This window comes from Ambystoma mexicanum, chromosome 9 (assembly GCF_040938575.1).
Source record: "Ambystoma mexicanum isolate Mex_15411 chromosome 9, UKY_AmexF1_1, whole genome shotgun sequence".
Taxonomy (NCBI): domain Eukaryota; kingdom Metazoa; phylum Chordata; class Amphibia; order Caudata; family Ambystomatidae; genus Ambystoma; species Ambystoma mexicanum.
The window spans coordinates 79438197-79455492 of NC_090931.1; the positions used below are offsets into that span (position 1 = coordinate 79438197).

General features: G+C 52.7%; 1 protein-coding gene across 2 annotated transcripts in view; it reads right to left on the minus strand.

The window, feature by feature from the left end:
- Window positions 1–17296, minus strand: part of DCPS (decapping enzyme, scavenger) — a 130373-nt gene that overhangs the window by 920 nt on the left and 112157 nt on the right. The window contains exons 4-5 of one of the 2 annotated variants that reach the window (XM_069614191.1): window positions 6028–6141; window positions 2402–2512 (exon numbers count right to left, since the gene is read on the minus strand). In XM_069614191.1, the coding sequence (XP_069470292.1) occupies window positions 2402–2512; window positions 6028–6141 (225 nt within the window). The remainder of the gene's footprint in view (window positions 1–2401; window positions 2513–6027; window positions 6142–17296) is intronic. The other variant, XM_069614192.1, reaches the window with a different exon arrangement.

Genomic DNA, 17296 nt, shown 5'->3' on the forward strand with positions numbered 1-17296 from the left:
CTAGCCCTGACGCGTGGAACATGTAACGGGGCAGGACCATGAACGCGGCATATATCTGGGCTCCATGCGCGCCACTTCAGGGGGCGAGGGAGTCAGTGACCCAAGGAGCAGCTCGCAGCGCCAAGAGCCCTAAACTCTCAGCTCGAGTTCAAGGAACTACTACTGCATCTACCAGGGTAACTAAGAGACGAATTGCGCAGGAGAAAATACTGTATTGGCGCAGTACTACAAGTGCAACGAAAAAAGTAGTGAACTGCGGTCTCGCCAGGGGAGAGGGCAGGCGGAAGCAAAGTGCAGCATGTGATAAGGAGGTGCAGCCGGGCACGTGCAGTAGTCGAAGTGACTAGTAACTAAGGCTCCCAGTACAACTTTACACTTGCACAGGGACACGAATGGACAAATCCTCTATAGAGATTGGTGGCTATGGAAGTAAAAAAAGTAGAGGAATGGTCAACAGAAAAAAACAAAGTAGTGGAACACGGCTCACACTAGTTCCCGCTCACTTCGATCACTGTTAGATTGGTGACTATAGCCATGCATAGACTGGATCCTCAACTGCCTGCTCTGCTTTTGTTTCTTGGTGCCAAATTTAAAGGCCAGGTGCTTTCAGCAGCCTGCTTAGCTGGCACTTCTCCACATCTAAAAGAAACCTGCAGCTAAATGTTTGAAATCTCTGAGGAGGGTGCACATATGGGTGGGCACCAGTATAGGTCATCTGGATAATGGCGGTGGCACCTCCCAGCCATGCCACTCTGCCTGGGCAACCAATGGATTGGCAACCCAGGGTGCGAATAACCACCACCCATTCCAAGGGTTGGAACGGGTGGTAACATCCCGGGGCCCTCGTTAAACACCCTCGCTACGCTGTGGCCTACTCTGGCCCTGGCTGTTACCACCCGTACCAGCCCTTGGGACTTGTGGTTAACGCTTAAGTATTATGGCAGTAACTTCTCTTATTCCATCACCAACCACAACAACAGATGGCATTCGGTTGCTACAGACTTGGGGCACACAGAATCTCACCAGGCAGAGCACAAGTAAAAAGCGCACCAACTTGCTGCCAAGTTGCTGAACTAGAGAACCAGACTGCTGGTGGAGTGTCAGAAAAAAGGGTCAACATCAGCTTTTGCCTCAAGCGATCAGCTACTTCCCTGTGACACGATGATTTAGTGGACCTCAAGGTCCTCTGCAATCATTTGTCCACAGCTGCCCATTTCTCTAAGGAAGCCACTGCCTAGATCCAATCCTTTTTAGACAACCGCTCCATGAGAGTTTTCTCATCTACCGCATCAGCTGACCACTACCTATTGAGTACCTCAGGACTCCTGTGTCTCACCCACTATGTACAATATTTTTACGAAGCCCCCGTTTGACGACCTTGATAATCTGGGTGTCTCCTACACTAATTATGCAGATGACACCCAGATTCTCATTCCCATCACAGGCGACTACAAAACAGACATGGCAAGGGTTAATAAAATGTACCTCGTCATTCAAGCCTGGATGGCCACACATGGCCTTTTGTCTCAATGATGACGAAACTGAGCTCCTGCTCATCGGATCGTCAGCCAGACTCAAACTCAGCAACCAATTTAAGACATTAAACATTGATGGCCTAAAGATCAATGCTTCTAAATAGGTAAAAGCTCTAGGATTCTACCTGGACTCAGCACTGAACTTGAACAAACAAATCAACGCAACCACTTCAGCCACCAGCTACACATGCAAACTCATCGATGCATGTAAACCACTTCCATCTACAGACAGCTGCATTACCTTAGCCAGAGCTCTTATTCTGTCTAAATTAGACTATTGTAATGCACTCTACATGGGGTCCAGTAAACGTAACATCAGCAAACTCTACAAAACAACGCCCTCAGAACTGCTCCAAGAATCCCTAAAATGCAGCACATCCCCAATGCCAGGCGTTCTACAAAATGGCTGCCATCAAGGCCAGAATCAAATTTAAATCCCTAAACCTGACTTTTAAATGCCCCAAAATACTTTATGGACACATTCTCCAAACACACCTCTGAACGCCCCATCAGATCCCATCACACCAATTGCCTCAATGTACCCAACCTTAAGATCAGCCCCATCGCACTACACATTCAGGAAAGAATCCAAAATGTGGCTTTTCTCCCTGGAGCGATAAAAGGACGATGGCCACCTACACTCTGCCTGAACTTTACTGATCGTTGGAAAAGGACCATCATACTCCCTGCATTAATCATGTACTTTTACTGCTAAAAGAAATGTGTGTTCCTCATTGTATACACTCTGCTTTTGTGCAAAATTCTAAGTAATCCTGTAACATGCTATGCGCCTAGATACAATAAACAATTTGCTTACACTGCGACTGGGTAAGAAATAAAAAATATCCTAATTATTGCATCTTCACCTGGCCTTCACTCAAGATGTTGTTCAGCAGGGGGAGGTGCTCGCTGGATAAGTCCCGCAGACTCTTTATCGTGCGTATGTGGCATAAAGCTATCAGGTACAAGTCGTCAACCTATGGCGGCAAAAGTGGCGTTATCACCTGCGTTTCAAACAATTCCATTTTTAAACTGCATTTTAAATTAAAAGTGGTTATTAAAAAAAAAAAAAAAAAATCATCTTTGTTGGGTAGACCGCCAGTCTAGAAACTGGTTTTCTTTTCATGTTTTACAATTGTTCATATAAAAAAATAAACAAAACACAGGTGAAGACATATGTTCCCTCAGCAGCTTAGCCTCTCCGTTCTACAGCAAGCTCAAGCTTCGCCTCGCCCGTTCTACAGCAAGCTCAAGCTTCGCCTCGCCCGTTCTACAGCAAGCTCAAGCTTCGCCTCGCCCGTTCTACTTCTACAGCAAGTTCAAGTAGTACCGACTTTGGAACATCTGTTGGATGCATAGTGGCAGGAGTATTTAATCACCAGCAAGAAGACAAGCTACACTTTTCCAACAATTCTCACCAGAGATGAAAGAGGGCTTGTTCACAGCGCAATGATACAAAATAGTTTGAGAACTACGATGGGAGGCCCAAGCAATCAGGCCCATCACCCCCAGCAAGAGACACATTTTCTGGTTCTTTACTGGCAGCTGTGATAAGGTCACACCGAATATTCCTTCTTTGCAATGAAAAGAGGATCCGGGGAAAAGGATGCCCGCTCGCTAAGCGAAGAGCTACTTGGAGGTGGTGCATGGGGAGCCGGGCAAGCTTGTGTGGCGTCCACACCACGAGATGTGGGTCTCAGACAACAGTACAAAGCCTCTTCTCCAAGCCCTCTCCATACCTGCGCGCACACCATGTGGCAAGAGCTCCGCAGCCCGACATAGTCCCTGTAACCATTAGGTTCTGCCAACGACCACCGTTTGAGTCTCAGTCCTGGCTTGAAGTGGACCAGTGAGAAGATTGTGCAACATTCTGTGGAGACACTGCCTGATTCAAAATGGTGGATGGACTTTAAGCCTTCAGCTACCACCAGGAATGCACCAATGAGTGATAATGTTAGGATGGAAAGAAGTGTCCACAACGAATGCCTTTCAGGTGGGAAAGGGAAACATCTGGGAAAGCAAAGAAGGGGTGAGGGACATAACTAATCACAGATTGAAAGGAGGCGTCCTTTCGGGAATAACAAAAATCGCATGGTTCATTGAACAATCAGACTAAACAGGAGGCCTATAAAAAAAAAAGATCAGTGCTCATTAGAGCACTGAGGGGGAATAAAAGCCCAAAAGGCAAGAACCAGAGACTGAGACCAAAGTGAGTGAGAAATCCAAGCACTCAATGAGGCTATATCTCAGACACTGGGTAGAGTGACAGGGAGTGAAAGCCAAGCACTCAATGAGGCTATGTCTCAGACCCCGGGAAGAGTGACAGGGCGAGAAATCCCAGCACTCATTGAAGCTATAGCAGAGACCCTGGGGAGAGGGACAGGGCAAGAAATCCAAGCACTCGATGAGGCTATATCACAGACCCCGGGAAGAGTGACACGGTGAGAAATCCAAGCACTCAATGAGGCTATAGCACAGACACCGGGAAGAGTGACACGGTGAGAAATCCAAGCACTCAATGAGGCTATGTCTCAGACCCCGGGGACAGTGACAGGGAGATACATCCAAGCACTCAATAAGGCTATGTCTCAAACACCAGGAAGAGTGACAGGGTGAGAAATCCAAGCACTCAATGAGGCTATAGCACAGACATTGGGGAGTGTGACAGGGCGAGAAATCCAAGCACTCAATGAGGCTATAGCACAGACACCGGGAAGAGTGACACGGTGAGAAATCCAAGCACTCAATGAGGCTATGTCTCAGACCCCGGGGACAGTGACAGGGAGATACATCCAAGCACTCAATAAGGCTATGTCTCAAACACCAGGAAGAGTGACAGGGTGAGAAATCCAAGCACTCAATGAGGCTATAGCACAGACATTGGGGAGTGTGACAGGGCGAGAAATCCAAGCACTCAATGAGGCTGTAGCACAGACACTGGCGAGAGTGACAGGGCGAGAAATCCAAGAGCTCGCTGGGGCTACAGCTCATACACTGGGGAGCTAGTATAAGAAATCTAAAAGCGTTTTGGGGCTACAGCTCAAACACTGGGAAAGTGACGGGAAACAAACCTAAGAGCTTGCTGAGGCTTTATGTCAGACATTGGCAGAGAGCAATCGGAAGAGAAACTTGCTGGGATTCAATCTGAGACAATGGAGAAGACAAGAGAGATACATGAAGAGCAGAGCAATGCACCAGAGACTAGAGTCGGAGACGCTGGTGAAGAGCAGAGCAATGCACCAGAGACTAGAGTCGGAGACGCTGGCGAAGAGCAGAGCAATGCACCAGAGACTAGAGTCGGAGACGCTGGTGAAGAGCAGAGCAATGCACCAGAGACTAGAGTCGGAGACGCTGGTGAAGAGCAGAGGAATGCACCAGAGACTAGAGTCGGAGACGCTGGTGAAGAGCAGAGCAATGCACCAGAGACTAGAGTCGGAGACGCTGGCGAAGAGCAGAGCAATGCACCAGAGACTAGAGTCAGAGACGCTGGTGAAGAGCAGAGCAACTCACCAGAGACTAGAGTCGGAGACGCTGGTGAAGAGCAGAGCAACGCAACAGAGACTAGAGTTGGAGACGCTGGTGAAGAACAGAGCAACGCACCAGAGACTAGAGTCAGAGACGCTGGTGAAGAGCAGAGCAATGCACCAGAGACTAGAGTTGGAGACGCTGGTGAAGAGCAGAGCAACTCACCAGAGACTACGGAGACGCTGGTGAAGAGCAGAGCAACTCACCAGAGACTAGAGTCGGAGACGCTGGTGAAGAGCAGAGCAATGCACCAGAGACTAGAGTCGGAGACGCTGGTGAAGAGCAGAGCAACGCACCAGAGACTAGAGTCGGAGACGCTGGTGAAGAGCAGAGCAACGCACCAGAGACTAGAGTCGGAGACGCTGGTGAAGAGCAGAGCAATGCACCAGAGACTAGAGTCGGAGACGCTGGTGAAGAGCAGAGCAACTCACCAGAGACTTGAGTCTGAGACGCTGGTACATGGCTGGAGGGTAATATCACATTCTGGGAAAAAGCCTAAGCAAGGGGGAAGAGACCCAGCGTAAAAGTGTGTTACAAGACACTGCTACCGACCCAGGTGGCCGAGGCAGGCCAACGAATGTTCAACTATGCCTGCCAAGAACCCTCAAGCAAGGAAGGAGATACAGGGTCTGGGTTTTCATGGTGCTGACCAAAAGTATTTAAACGTATTAAGCATTTGTACATCGCCATTTTTATCTCAGTTACTCTAAGAAGGGCCCACTGTTGGTCTTTCTGTTCCTCAAACAAACCCTCCCCCATTCCGGTCTCTAGATTGACGGTCCCCATCTCTATATTCAGATTTACGAGTGTGCTCATGGCCTGCGCAGGGCTGCATGGGCAAGCAAAGCCAGAGTGTCCAACAGACACTAGGAAAAGAAAACACTTCACATGTGAGGGTCTCTTCCGGAGAATGCAGCTGACAGGTGGTAAAGAAATGCAGGAGTACAGAGAGACGCAAAGCCCTTACCTGCTTTTGGTCCCACTTGAAGTCTGGGAGGAGGATGAACCCATTGGCGGGGTCGGGGTTTTCGTGGACGATTCGATCAGCCTCTGCTCTTTTCTCCAGGATGTTGTACACCCACTAGGGAAGAGAAAGGTAATAGCGGTGAATCTAGGCACAGGGCTGTGCCACTGATGGAGCAGGCAGGAAATATAACATCCAACATGGAAAGCATCGCTACTGCAGCCATTCTGGGCACTGTTGCATGGCTACTGAAGGTCCTGGGATGGCACCAGCAAGGGGCATTATATTAATGGGGTAATTCATAGAATCCAGCGCACAAGTGGCGCACGCAGCTGGCGCACAGTGTGCACGTGCGACAGTCTGCGCCAGCCGCGTGCGCTAAAATCCATTTCCGCGCACAGCGTATTCATGGATTTCAACATCCAAAACCAGCCGTGGCGCAGCGACCCTGCAGCAGCGCCAGTTACGCCCCCAACCCCTCCCCACGCGCCATGCACAGCGCACAAACCCTGTACATGGCGCCCAGGCCATTGGACCAGCATACAGCCACCCCAACCACGAAAATTCCTGTAAAACTCCCCGCGCACCCCTCCAAATACATGTACACCCCGGGGCTGGGAGTTTCACACGCGATTGGCCCTGTGCGAGCGTGGTACGTGTATTTCGGGGGTGCAGGGGGCGTTTCACACGCGATTGGCCCTGTGTGAGCGGGGTACGTGTATTTCGGGGGTGCGCGGGAAGTTTCACACGCGATTGGCTCTGTGCGAGCGGGGTACGTGTATTTCTGGGGTGCGCGGAGAGTTTCACACGCAATTGGCCCTATGCGAGCGGTATACGTGTATTACCAGGGTTCGCAGGAAGTTTAAAATGCGATTTTGCTGTCAGAGCGGGGTACGTGTATTTCGGGGGTGTGCGTGAAGTTTCACACGTGATTTCGCTGTCAGAGCGGGGTATGTGTATCCAGTGGGGTGCACAGGAAGTCCCACACGTGAATTGGCAGTGTGGGTCCTCGCAGGTGTCCCCTCTACCCCCTCCACGGCCCTTGCAGGCAGCCCACACCACAGGGGACTACCCTGCACCCCTGGTCATGTCCCTTAGGCAGCCCATCCACCATGGGCATGCCCCCCAGCCAAGCCACATGTCACCTTGCAATATGATCACCAACTCATGTCCCCCAGCACCCCCAGCAGTGAGGGGCACTTGCCAGCAGGCCCCCACTCATGTCCCCCTTCACCCCCACCCCTCAGCAGTGAGGGGCACCTGTCAGCAGGCCCCCACTCATGTCCCCCTGCACCCCCAGCAGTGAGGGGCCCCTGCCAGCAAGCCCCCACTCATGTCCCCCAGCACCCCCAGCAGTGAGGGGCACTTGCCAGCAGGCCCCCACTCATGTTCCCCGGCACCCCCACACCCTAGCAGTGAGGGGCACCTGCCAGCAGGCCCCCACTCATGTTCCCCTGCACCCCCACCCCCCAGCAGTGAGGGGCACCTGCCAGCAGGCCCCCACTCATGTCCCCCCAACATGTCAACATGACCCACAATCATGGCCCTCATGGCCACCAAAATCCCACAGCACGCCACCCCTGCCCAAATAACCAACCAAGCATAACATAGACCTCACATTGAAATGCCCATTACATGAAACAACCCAAATAGCATGTATGTACATCAACACATGTCCGTCACACACACACAATGGGTGCCAGTGAATGTGAAAGCCCACATCGTGACATGCATGAAACCAATGATAGAATACACATTGAAGTACGGGAACAAATGTATTGAACAAAAGATGTGGTGAAAGAAATCCAAAGACCAAACAATGTATATAAGGAAAACAATGCAGAATGTCACACGATGATAAAAAAAGGAAATCAGAATCCAAAATATATGAAATTAAAAATGTCTCCAAAGTCTCCTTCCAACAAAGCAAATCCAAACCGAAATGAAAAAGTAAAATCCATTGCTCCATGGAAAAATCAAAAAAGAAAATGCAGACAAATCCACACTCCAACAATTTACAAGGATGAAATCCTGAGTCCATGAGCCCAACTGTCCAAATGAAACCTACAAAAATACACTAACTAATGAAGAACTATATAAAAAAAAAGTGGAGTATTGTCCAAACGCCCCAAACAAAAATGAAAACCAAAATGAAACCTAAAACTACCTAACTATTTACAATGGCAGCGGGCTAGTCCGACGGCTCACTTTTTGATGTCCCAGGCCAGGGCATCATCGAACTCCCGCTCAATGTCCTGGAGGCGGTCCTCTTCCATGGCCCAGAGGGTTCACAGGGACGATGACATGTTGACCTCCAACTCCCTGCGAATTGCCTCGAGGCACTCGGTCTGCCTCAGTGCCCTCCGCATGCAGTTCTCGTCCCCGACCATTGTGAGACGTGCCTCTTCCTCCCGCTGCCGCTCCGCATCTATGGCATGGCCCAACCGCTGCCACACGGAAGACACTTGCAATCCTGGGTCCTCCTGCCCTCTGGCCGATGCCTGCCCCTCCGATGTTGAAGACCCTGAGCCATCATTGCTCCCACCATGTTGCTGCTGCTGCTGTGCCTGTGCCTGTGCCCTGGCTCTTGCTGCCTACACGTCCTCCTCCGGCTGGGGTGCAGTTGCTGCGGTGGCCACCCCTGCTGGACGTCCGACTCCCGACTGTGGCAGGGATGTGTCCTCCACCAGCCTGGACGCTGGGTCAGAGGCAGCTCCACAGGGTACCCAGGTGATACATGGGTGGGAAGATGGCATGGAGGACGACTGCCGCGTAGGGGGTTCAGGTGACGAGGGGGCGGGGGTGGGTCGCAAGTAGGTCCAGCACACGGAGGAATCCAGCACTGGTGACCTGTCCCAGTAGGTCAACGCGGTCAAAGAGGCATCCGAGATGACGTGCAGTGTCTTCACAAAAACACTGCAGGTCACCTCGCATGCCCTGTTGACGCAACGCTATCCCAGCCAGAACAGACTCAACCTGGTCCTGGATAGCCACGTCAGCAGGGAGAGAAGGCCAGTTATTGTGCGCCCATCCCCTCCCTGAAAACGGGTCTGGACGTAGGCATCCCTGCTGGTGCCGGATGATGCAGTCACAGGATCAGGGACAGGATTACACACCTGCACCTCCACGGCGGCCTGTGCTGCCTCCTGTCCCTGTCCCTGTCCCTGCACTGCACCACTGGCACCAGTGGAATCCCCACCTCCAGACCCTGTGCGTGTCCCTTCCATGGTCTCCTCCTCCTCCAAACCCCCCACCAAGCTGGATGACTCCATGCCATCTTCCTCCGTCGGACCCTCTGGGGTCTCAGCTGCCCCTTCTGCTGCCGAGGAGTCCATCTCCAACCTCCGCCTCTTGGACCTACCCTCGGCAGCTGCGGCCTGGGACGCAGCACCAGACTCCTCACTCCCCGAAGAGATGACAATCTTGGAGGGAAGCCGGGCCTTGCGTCTCCGGCTGGTGGTGCGATCCCGGTCGCTTTGCGGGCTAGTCCGACGGCTCACTTTTTGATGTCCCGGGCCAGGGCATCATCGAACTCCCGCTCAATGTCCTGGAGGCGGTCCTCTTCCATGGCCCAGAGGGTTCACAGGGACGATGACATGTTGACCTCCAACTCCCTGCGAATTGCCTCGAGGCACTCGGTCTGCCTCAGTGCCCTCCGCATGGAGTTCTCGTCCCCGACCATTGTGAGACGTGCCTCTTCCTGCCGCTCCGCATCTATGGCATGGCCCAACCGCTGCCACACGGAAGACACTTGCAATCCTGGGTCCTCCTGCCCTCTGGCCGATGCCTGCCCCTCCGATGTTGAAGACCCTGAGCCATCATTGCTCCCACCATGTTGCTGCTGCTGCTGTGCCTGTGCCTGTGCCCTGGCTCTTGCTGCCTACACGTCCTCCTCCGGCTGGGGTGCAGTTGCTGCGTTGGCCACCCCTGCTGGACGTCCGACTCCCGACTGTGGCAGGGATGTGTCCTCCACCAGCCTGGACGCTGGGTCAGAGGCAGCTCCAAGGGGGTACCCAGGTGATACATGGGTGGGAAGATGGCATGGAGGACGACTGCCGCGTAGGGGGTTCAGGTGACGAGGGGGCGGGGGTGGGTCGCAAGTAGGTCCAGCACACGGAGGAATCCAGCACTGGTGACCTGTCCCAGTAGGTCAACGCGGTCAAAGAGGCATCCGAGATGACGTGCAGTGTCTTCACAAAAACACTGCAGGTCACCTCGCATGCCCTGTTGACGCAACGCTATCCCAGCCAGAACAGACTCAACCTGGTCCTGGATAGCCACGTCAGCAGGGAGAGAAGGCCAGTTATTGTGCGCCCATCCCCTCCCTGAAAACGGGTCTGGACGTAGGCATCCCTGCTGGTGCCGGATGATGCAGTCACAGGATCAGGGACAGGATTACACACCTGCACCTCCACGGCGGCCTGTGCTGCCTCCTGTCCCTGTCCCTGTCCCTGCACTGCACCACTGGCACCAGTGGAATCCCCACCTCCAGACCCTGTGTGTGTCCCTTCCATGGTCTCCTCCTCCTCCAAACCCCCCACCAAGCTGGATGACTCCATGCCATCTTCCTCCGTCGGACCCTCTGGGGTCTCAGCTGCCCCTTCTGCTGCCGAGGAGTCCATCTCCAACCTCCGCCTCTTGGACCTACCCTCGGCAGCTGCGGCCTGGGACGCAGCACCAGACTCCTCACTCCCCGAAGAGATGACAATCTTGGAGGGAAGCCGGGCCTTGCGTCTCCGGCTGGTGGTGCGATCCCTGTCGCTTTGCTCCACAGCACCCTCTCCGCCCTCTTCATCCGTTGACGCTGCAGACAGGGAGAGATAGAACACAGGCATCAGGGCACTGTACAATGGACGGACACACATGACAGTTGCACATGAGTGGCAGTGTCAAACTTCAGACATGGCATCACACTCCCTAACACACATGTCATTTCTACTCACACACATGAGCAATTCCACAGCAATATTGCACCAGGCAGCACCATCCATACACATCATCATCAGCATCCAAAGGTGAGCCTGACATCACATGAAACACGGGGAGTACACAACACATGCATACACACCAACACACTTACATGCATGTGTACATTTCCACCAACTGTCAGAGTGATGAGATCGCCATCCATGTCACATCTGGCATTCAGCCTTCTACATGTCAGTGCCACATGCATCCATGTTGCATCACAGTTGCACACTTGTCAAATACACACACATGCACATGTACACAGTGCAGATACATGCAGCTGGAACCAACATCCATGTGTGACACCACAACCATGCCAACGTACATACACAGTAATTCAAACGTGTGCTCCCACATCTGCATTTGGCCTGCATGCTTATCCACACATACACCATCCATGTGTCTCACAAATGAGAGGACTTGCATGCGTCAGCCTCACGCCCCTGTACATACACATCCATACATAGCCCTACAGAAACACATGTGCAACCTGCACACTACTGGCACACCACGACACACACAGCGCCCAACCAGTATGCATGAACACTTACTGCTCGACTCCAGACGGGTCTGCCTCTCAAGGACCTGGGAGTGGAGCGCTGGGCTTATGCGTTCCAGGACCCTCATTTGGTGGTCGGACAGGTGGCCCTGGCGCCCCTTGGCATCTGCTGCTTTCAAGAGGCGCCGGGCCTTGTTGAGGGTCCTGGACCTGAAGTCTTCCCAGTGCTTCTTGACATGTTTGATGTCACGGACTACCACCCCCTCCTCGTTGATGGCAGTCACGATGTCCATCCAGATCATGGTCCTGGTCCGTCCTTCATAGTCGGCGCGCGAACCTCCAAAGAGGGCATCATACTGCCCCAGGACTTGCTCCACCAGGACACCAACTTCCCTGGCACTGAAGCTGGTGGCCCTCTGCCTCTCTGGCTGGGCGTTTCCAGTGGTTGGTGCCAGATGGTGTTGTGCCCGAAATGGCAACCCCAGAGGCAGGTGTGGGTGGGCAACTGGGTCCTGGGGCTGGGCTGTGGAGCGATGGTATCCCAGTCGGGAGTCTTCAGTTCCAGCAGGAGTGATCACAGCAACTTCACCCCTGGCTGATGTGCAGGCAGCAAATAGCAGGGCACTTGGGCAGCAGGCAGGCAGCAGGTGGGAACGTGCTTGGGGCTCTTGGGGGTAGTAATTCGGCCTTCTGGGCAGGAGCGTGGTCTTCCGTGTGTTGTTGCGTGGCCAGCTTGATACGGAGTGATTTGGCACGTGAAAAAATTGCACGTCAGTGTGTAATTCGAGGAAAGGGCCTTAGCGCGTAAACATGTCTGTGACGTTACGCGCGGGTGTTTCCCTCGTGACGGGTGCATAGTGAATCAGCACGTGAATACACCGCACGTACGCGAATTCATTGGACCAAAGGCCCTTTAGCGCATAAGCGTGTCAGTGACGTGACGCGCAAGGGCGTTTCCCTCAACACGGGTGCATGTTCATCGTACACGTGCAAAAACTGCACGTCCGAGTGTCAGCTCGTGTAATTGGAGCAAAGGGCCTTAGCGCGTACAAGCATATGTGACATTGTAGGTGTGGGCCGGTTTAAAAGGTACGTGTAGGATGCCATTTACTTGTACGTGCTTTTTGTGGAGAGCGAGTGGGTGAATTTTGTACTTCTTGTCAGTTCACACGCGATTACTTCACAGCGTTTCAAGTTCGTACTCCCTGTTACCTCTGACAGCGTTTATTTTCTTTTGTTGTGCCTGTTTCCTCAGACAGCATACAATTCTTCTTTTGGCAGGGGTGTTGCCAAGGCTCACACGTGTGTCTTTTTTCACGTTCTTTTTCCAGGCATACGGTGAGTCGCGCACGTATTTACCAACTCTGCTTGCCCCGTGTGTCGCGTACCCCTTCAGAGGTCATTGTAGGCTGCGTGTATTACGCATACGCTTATTTTTGTGTTTCTGGGTGCCACCGCGTAGTGCAAGTTCATTTCTCCACGCACATGGTCTTTGAGGGGTTGCGTACACGTTCATTTTTGTTTTCGGGGTGCCTGTGCGTTGCGTGACCCGTCATCTTCCCCCAGGGGTCACAGACAGCCTTGCTAGAGCACTAGAGTACGAATTCCATCTAGTACCCTACCCCTTTCACCCCCAATTGCCCAGGACAATAGTTTACTGCTACTCCCATACGCACAACAACATCAGTGCCATGGTTGGGAGGCGACCAAGCGGTAAAGGAGGCAAAGGTGGCCGCCCTGCAAAAGGTGGGCGTGGTGGGCGCGGTAGGGGACGTGGCCAGGATTTGCATGGTGCCCCTAGACCCCCATGTGTGGAGGACCAATCAGGGACACCCATGCCCCACACCCCCATGGTTGTGGGAAACGTAGCTAACACCATCCCAGCTCAGCCCTTGTTGGACCGGCCCATTGTGGCACCTGAACCGGCACAGGAAGACTCCCAGGCTGACTTCCAGGTCAGCAAGTCTAAGCCACGTGTGGCGGTGCAAGTTGGTGTCACCAGGCCACGTGGATCTGGGGCAGCAATGTCATCTGCTGCCCCAAGTAGACAGGGTGGGGAGGCTGCAGGGGAAGCTGCAGCTCTATCCACCCCAGCTCTGAGTCTCCTAGCCGGGAGAGTATCGGTCCAGGTCCATCAAACCGACGTTGCCCCTGCCAACAACACCCTGCACCCAATGCCTGCACCAAGACCTATGGTCATTGTGCCTTCGCACACTCCTAGTACACAGTCCTCCGGCGCTTCTGCCTCTACTGACAAGAGCGGCATAAGCCACCTTCGAAAAAGAAGGGTGCTCTGGCACTACAGGCTGAGACCCCAGACACGGCTACACACTCTGGCACGTCAAGGGAGCCTAGATTAAATGACGCCGAACTTGATGCACTTGGGGCCTATGTGACTGCAGGGTGCAAGACCACACCTGGTCAACGTAGGGCACACTGGCAGACCATCGTGGACCACATTAGTGCCCTTTGATTTGTGAGTAGCAAAACTGATGATTGCTACAAGCGGTGGAATGACCTGAAAGACAGAGCAAAGAACAAGCTGGTCTCAAATCATGCCTCTACTCTGGTGTCTGGCGGTGGGTCTCCACCAGAGGACAACCAACTCACTGAACATGAGTCTATTGCTGGAGCCTTCATCAGAGGAACAGATCCAAGGCGTGGGAAACCTACCTGATTATGACGCATTGTCCGGTGAGTGCCCATGCATGTGTGTGTAATCCATGTGTATGTTGTTTGGGTGACGGTTCTGATTGAGTGCCAGGTGAGGGTGTGTACTCCAGAGTGGTATGGGTCACCCATGTGCTTCCTCCAATACATTCACGTGCCTTGGATTTGGGTACGACAGTATCCCTTCTGCCCACAGTAGCCAATTAGCGCCACAGTAGCCAATTAGCGCCACATTACTGCAGTTGCCCTTGAACTGTCATCTTGCAACAACATTGCTCAGATTTTTTCAGTGTTCATTCAGGCCGATTGTTTCAATTCTCCCATTTTTGCTACGCATTTTTCAGCCCTAATGCCACATATGTGACATGCTTCTGTCATTGATTACACCACAAATTGGGCCACAGTTGTTACCTGGTTATGTGAATGATTAGACCATTCAGGCCAATAAGAGTATTGGCCTACTCACATTTATTTTTAGGGCCTGTTTGCATGTGGAACATGATAGTTGTTTCCTGTCATGTTAAAGTGACCAACCATTGATGTGTACATCTGCCTACAATCACTGTATTATTGTACACTGGATGTGTTGCAGTGTGTGGCACATCCATATTTTGCCACACTATTTAGGATTTTTCATCTCACCATGTCCATCTCACATGGATGGGTGACAGTACTCATTCATTGACATATCGCTGTAGTTGTGTAATGTACCATGGCTATGCTACATGCCATCTGTGTGCTGGCATGTGTCATGTATGTGTATTGGACATGCCACTCACAGGCTAATGTGTGATGCCAGTGCTACCCACCATGCAGCAAGTGTGTTGCTTTTCCATCTTGGTGTCCTCAGTGTCTGCTTTTTGCCTCCCCTTCCAACTCATTGACAGTGCATGCATGCCAGGGTTATAGTCATGTGGGACATGTGTAAATCATGTACAGGATCTCTGTCTTGTCAGGCCTGTGTGTGTGCTATGGTGCTCATGCCAGTTTCCATTTGTTGTATTTCATGTTTTTGCAGGTGATGACGCACTTGATGCTGGTGAGGTTGAGGAGATGGTGCAGACCCAGGAGGTATCTCAGCCACGTCCGGGCACCAGTGGAGGACGTAGTGTGGTGGTGGGTGAAAACCCTTTGTTACTGCAGACCATACTGTCCAGGAGTGTCTCTGGGTGCACCTACCCAGACCTCTATTCAGTTGCTGAATCTGATGATGAGACTTATGTGCTGTCGCAGGTGAGTGCTTCTGGCAGGGATTCCGTTCTGTCCAACCCACCTGCACCAGGGGTAGAACCCTCTATGGGGATGTCAGTGTTGGTAGGTCCGCCTTTGGCGGTTACGGATGCAGGGTCACACTCCACAACATCTGATCCTGTTCCTGGGCCAGCAGATCAAAGGAGGAATGCAGTCCTGCAGCCTCATGTAGTGCCAGCAAAGCAGGGTGCACATCGCCTTGCCCCAAACAGGTGTGGTGCCCGCCAACGCGGTGGCCGTGCGCCACCAGGCAATACTGTATCGGAAAACTCCATGTACGGTATGGCAACCCAACAGGCAGCATCAGTTGAAATGATGGCTCAGGCAATGGAGAGGGTGGCCACTTCCATTATCCCCCCTGAAAGGCAGATGGAGCAACAACAGCAGGCAAAAGACTCCATTTGCCAATCAATCACACAGGGAAGACATGTTGGCGTCCAACAGGGACGGACGGGCGGCACTGGAGACTCTGTGCGAAGCCATATCAATAGAGTCACAGGGAAGCCCTGAGGGTAGAACTCCATAACGTCAGGGAGACTCTGCTTGAACTTGAGGCTTCCCGAAATGTTAGGGCAGAACAGCAGCGGGAGCAGCTCACACGTTCGCTCACAGCTGAGCTGCAGACAACCTGTGAGGAGATCCAGGCATCACGCAAGGCCATGCGTGAAGAAATGCAGGCAACCCGGGAGGTGCTGCATGGGCATCTCCGCACTATCATCTTCCAGAACCGCATGCTTGCTGCCATGGAGGACCATACCAGGGCTTTGCATGGGCTGCCTCCCATAGCACCACCACCTCCTAATGCAGCAGCAGAGGGTGAAGAGAAAGACAGCAGTTCTCCCACAATGGCATAGCTGTGCAGGCCATGAGCCCATGGAGGTATTTTTTTTTTCGCAACATCCACGCAGGTGGGTGTTGGTGTGCACCCTGTCCTCGAACCGCCTGGGTAGCCTCCCCCCTCCCCGGCCCCCACATGGCCATTTTTGATTTTTTCAATTTTTTTTTTTTTTTATTTTTTTTAACAGTGTTACCTTGTGTGGCTCCCGTGGGCATCCACAGTGTATTCCGGCTGGGCACATGCAGGCTTGTCCCGAGTTTGGGTTAGATGCTTGGGTTTGTGACACACACACCCCTCCTGCTTCCCATTTCTATGGGCTTGCAAAGGGTGTGACCAAGTGACAGTGACTTACACTGTGACATTGGGCTCCCATGAGCTGTGTGGGCAGTCTGTAGTCAATACTGTGTGGACATCCCTAGTGGGTATTGTTGTATTGAACACTGCATGGTGTATTGATATATGCTTGTGCATCCATGTCTTCCTCAAAATTCATTGTACTGTGCAGCTCTGCCACTGCAGGGCAGTAAGTCTCCACTGCAGGGTAACGTGCAGCTCTTCCACTGCAGGTTAATGTGCAGCTCTTCCACTGCAGGAGCTTCCACTGCAGGGTACTGTGCAGCTCTGCCACTGCAGGGTAGCAGCTCTTCCACTGCAGGGCAGTAACTCTGGCACTGCAGGGTAATGTGCAGCTCTTCCACTGCAGGGTAATGTGCAGCTCTGTCACTACAGTGCAGTAACTCTCCATTGCAGGGTAGCAGCTCTGCCACTGCAGGGTAATGTGCAGCTCTGCCACTGCAGGACAGTAACTCTCCACTCCATGGTAGCAGCTCTTCCACTGCAGGACAGTAACTCTGCCACTGCAGGGTACTGTGCAGCACTTCCACTGCAGGGTAATGTGCAGCACTGCCACTGCAGGGCAGCAACTCTCCACTGCAGGGTAGCAGCTCTGTCGCTGCAGGCAGGGCAGTAACTCTCCACTCCAGGACAGTAGCTCTTCCACTGCAGGGTAATGTGCAGCTCTTCCACTGCAGGGTAATGTGCAGCTC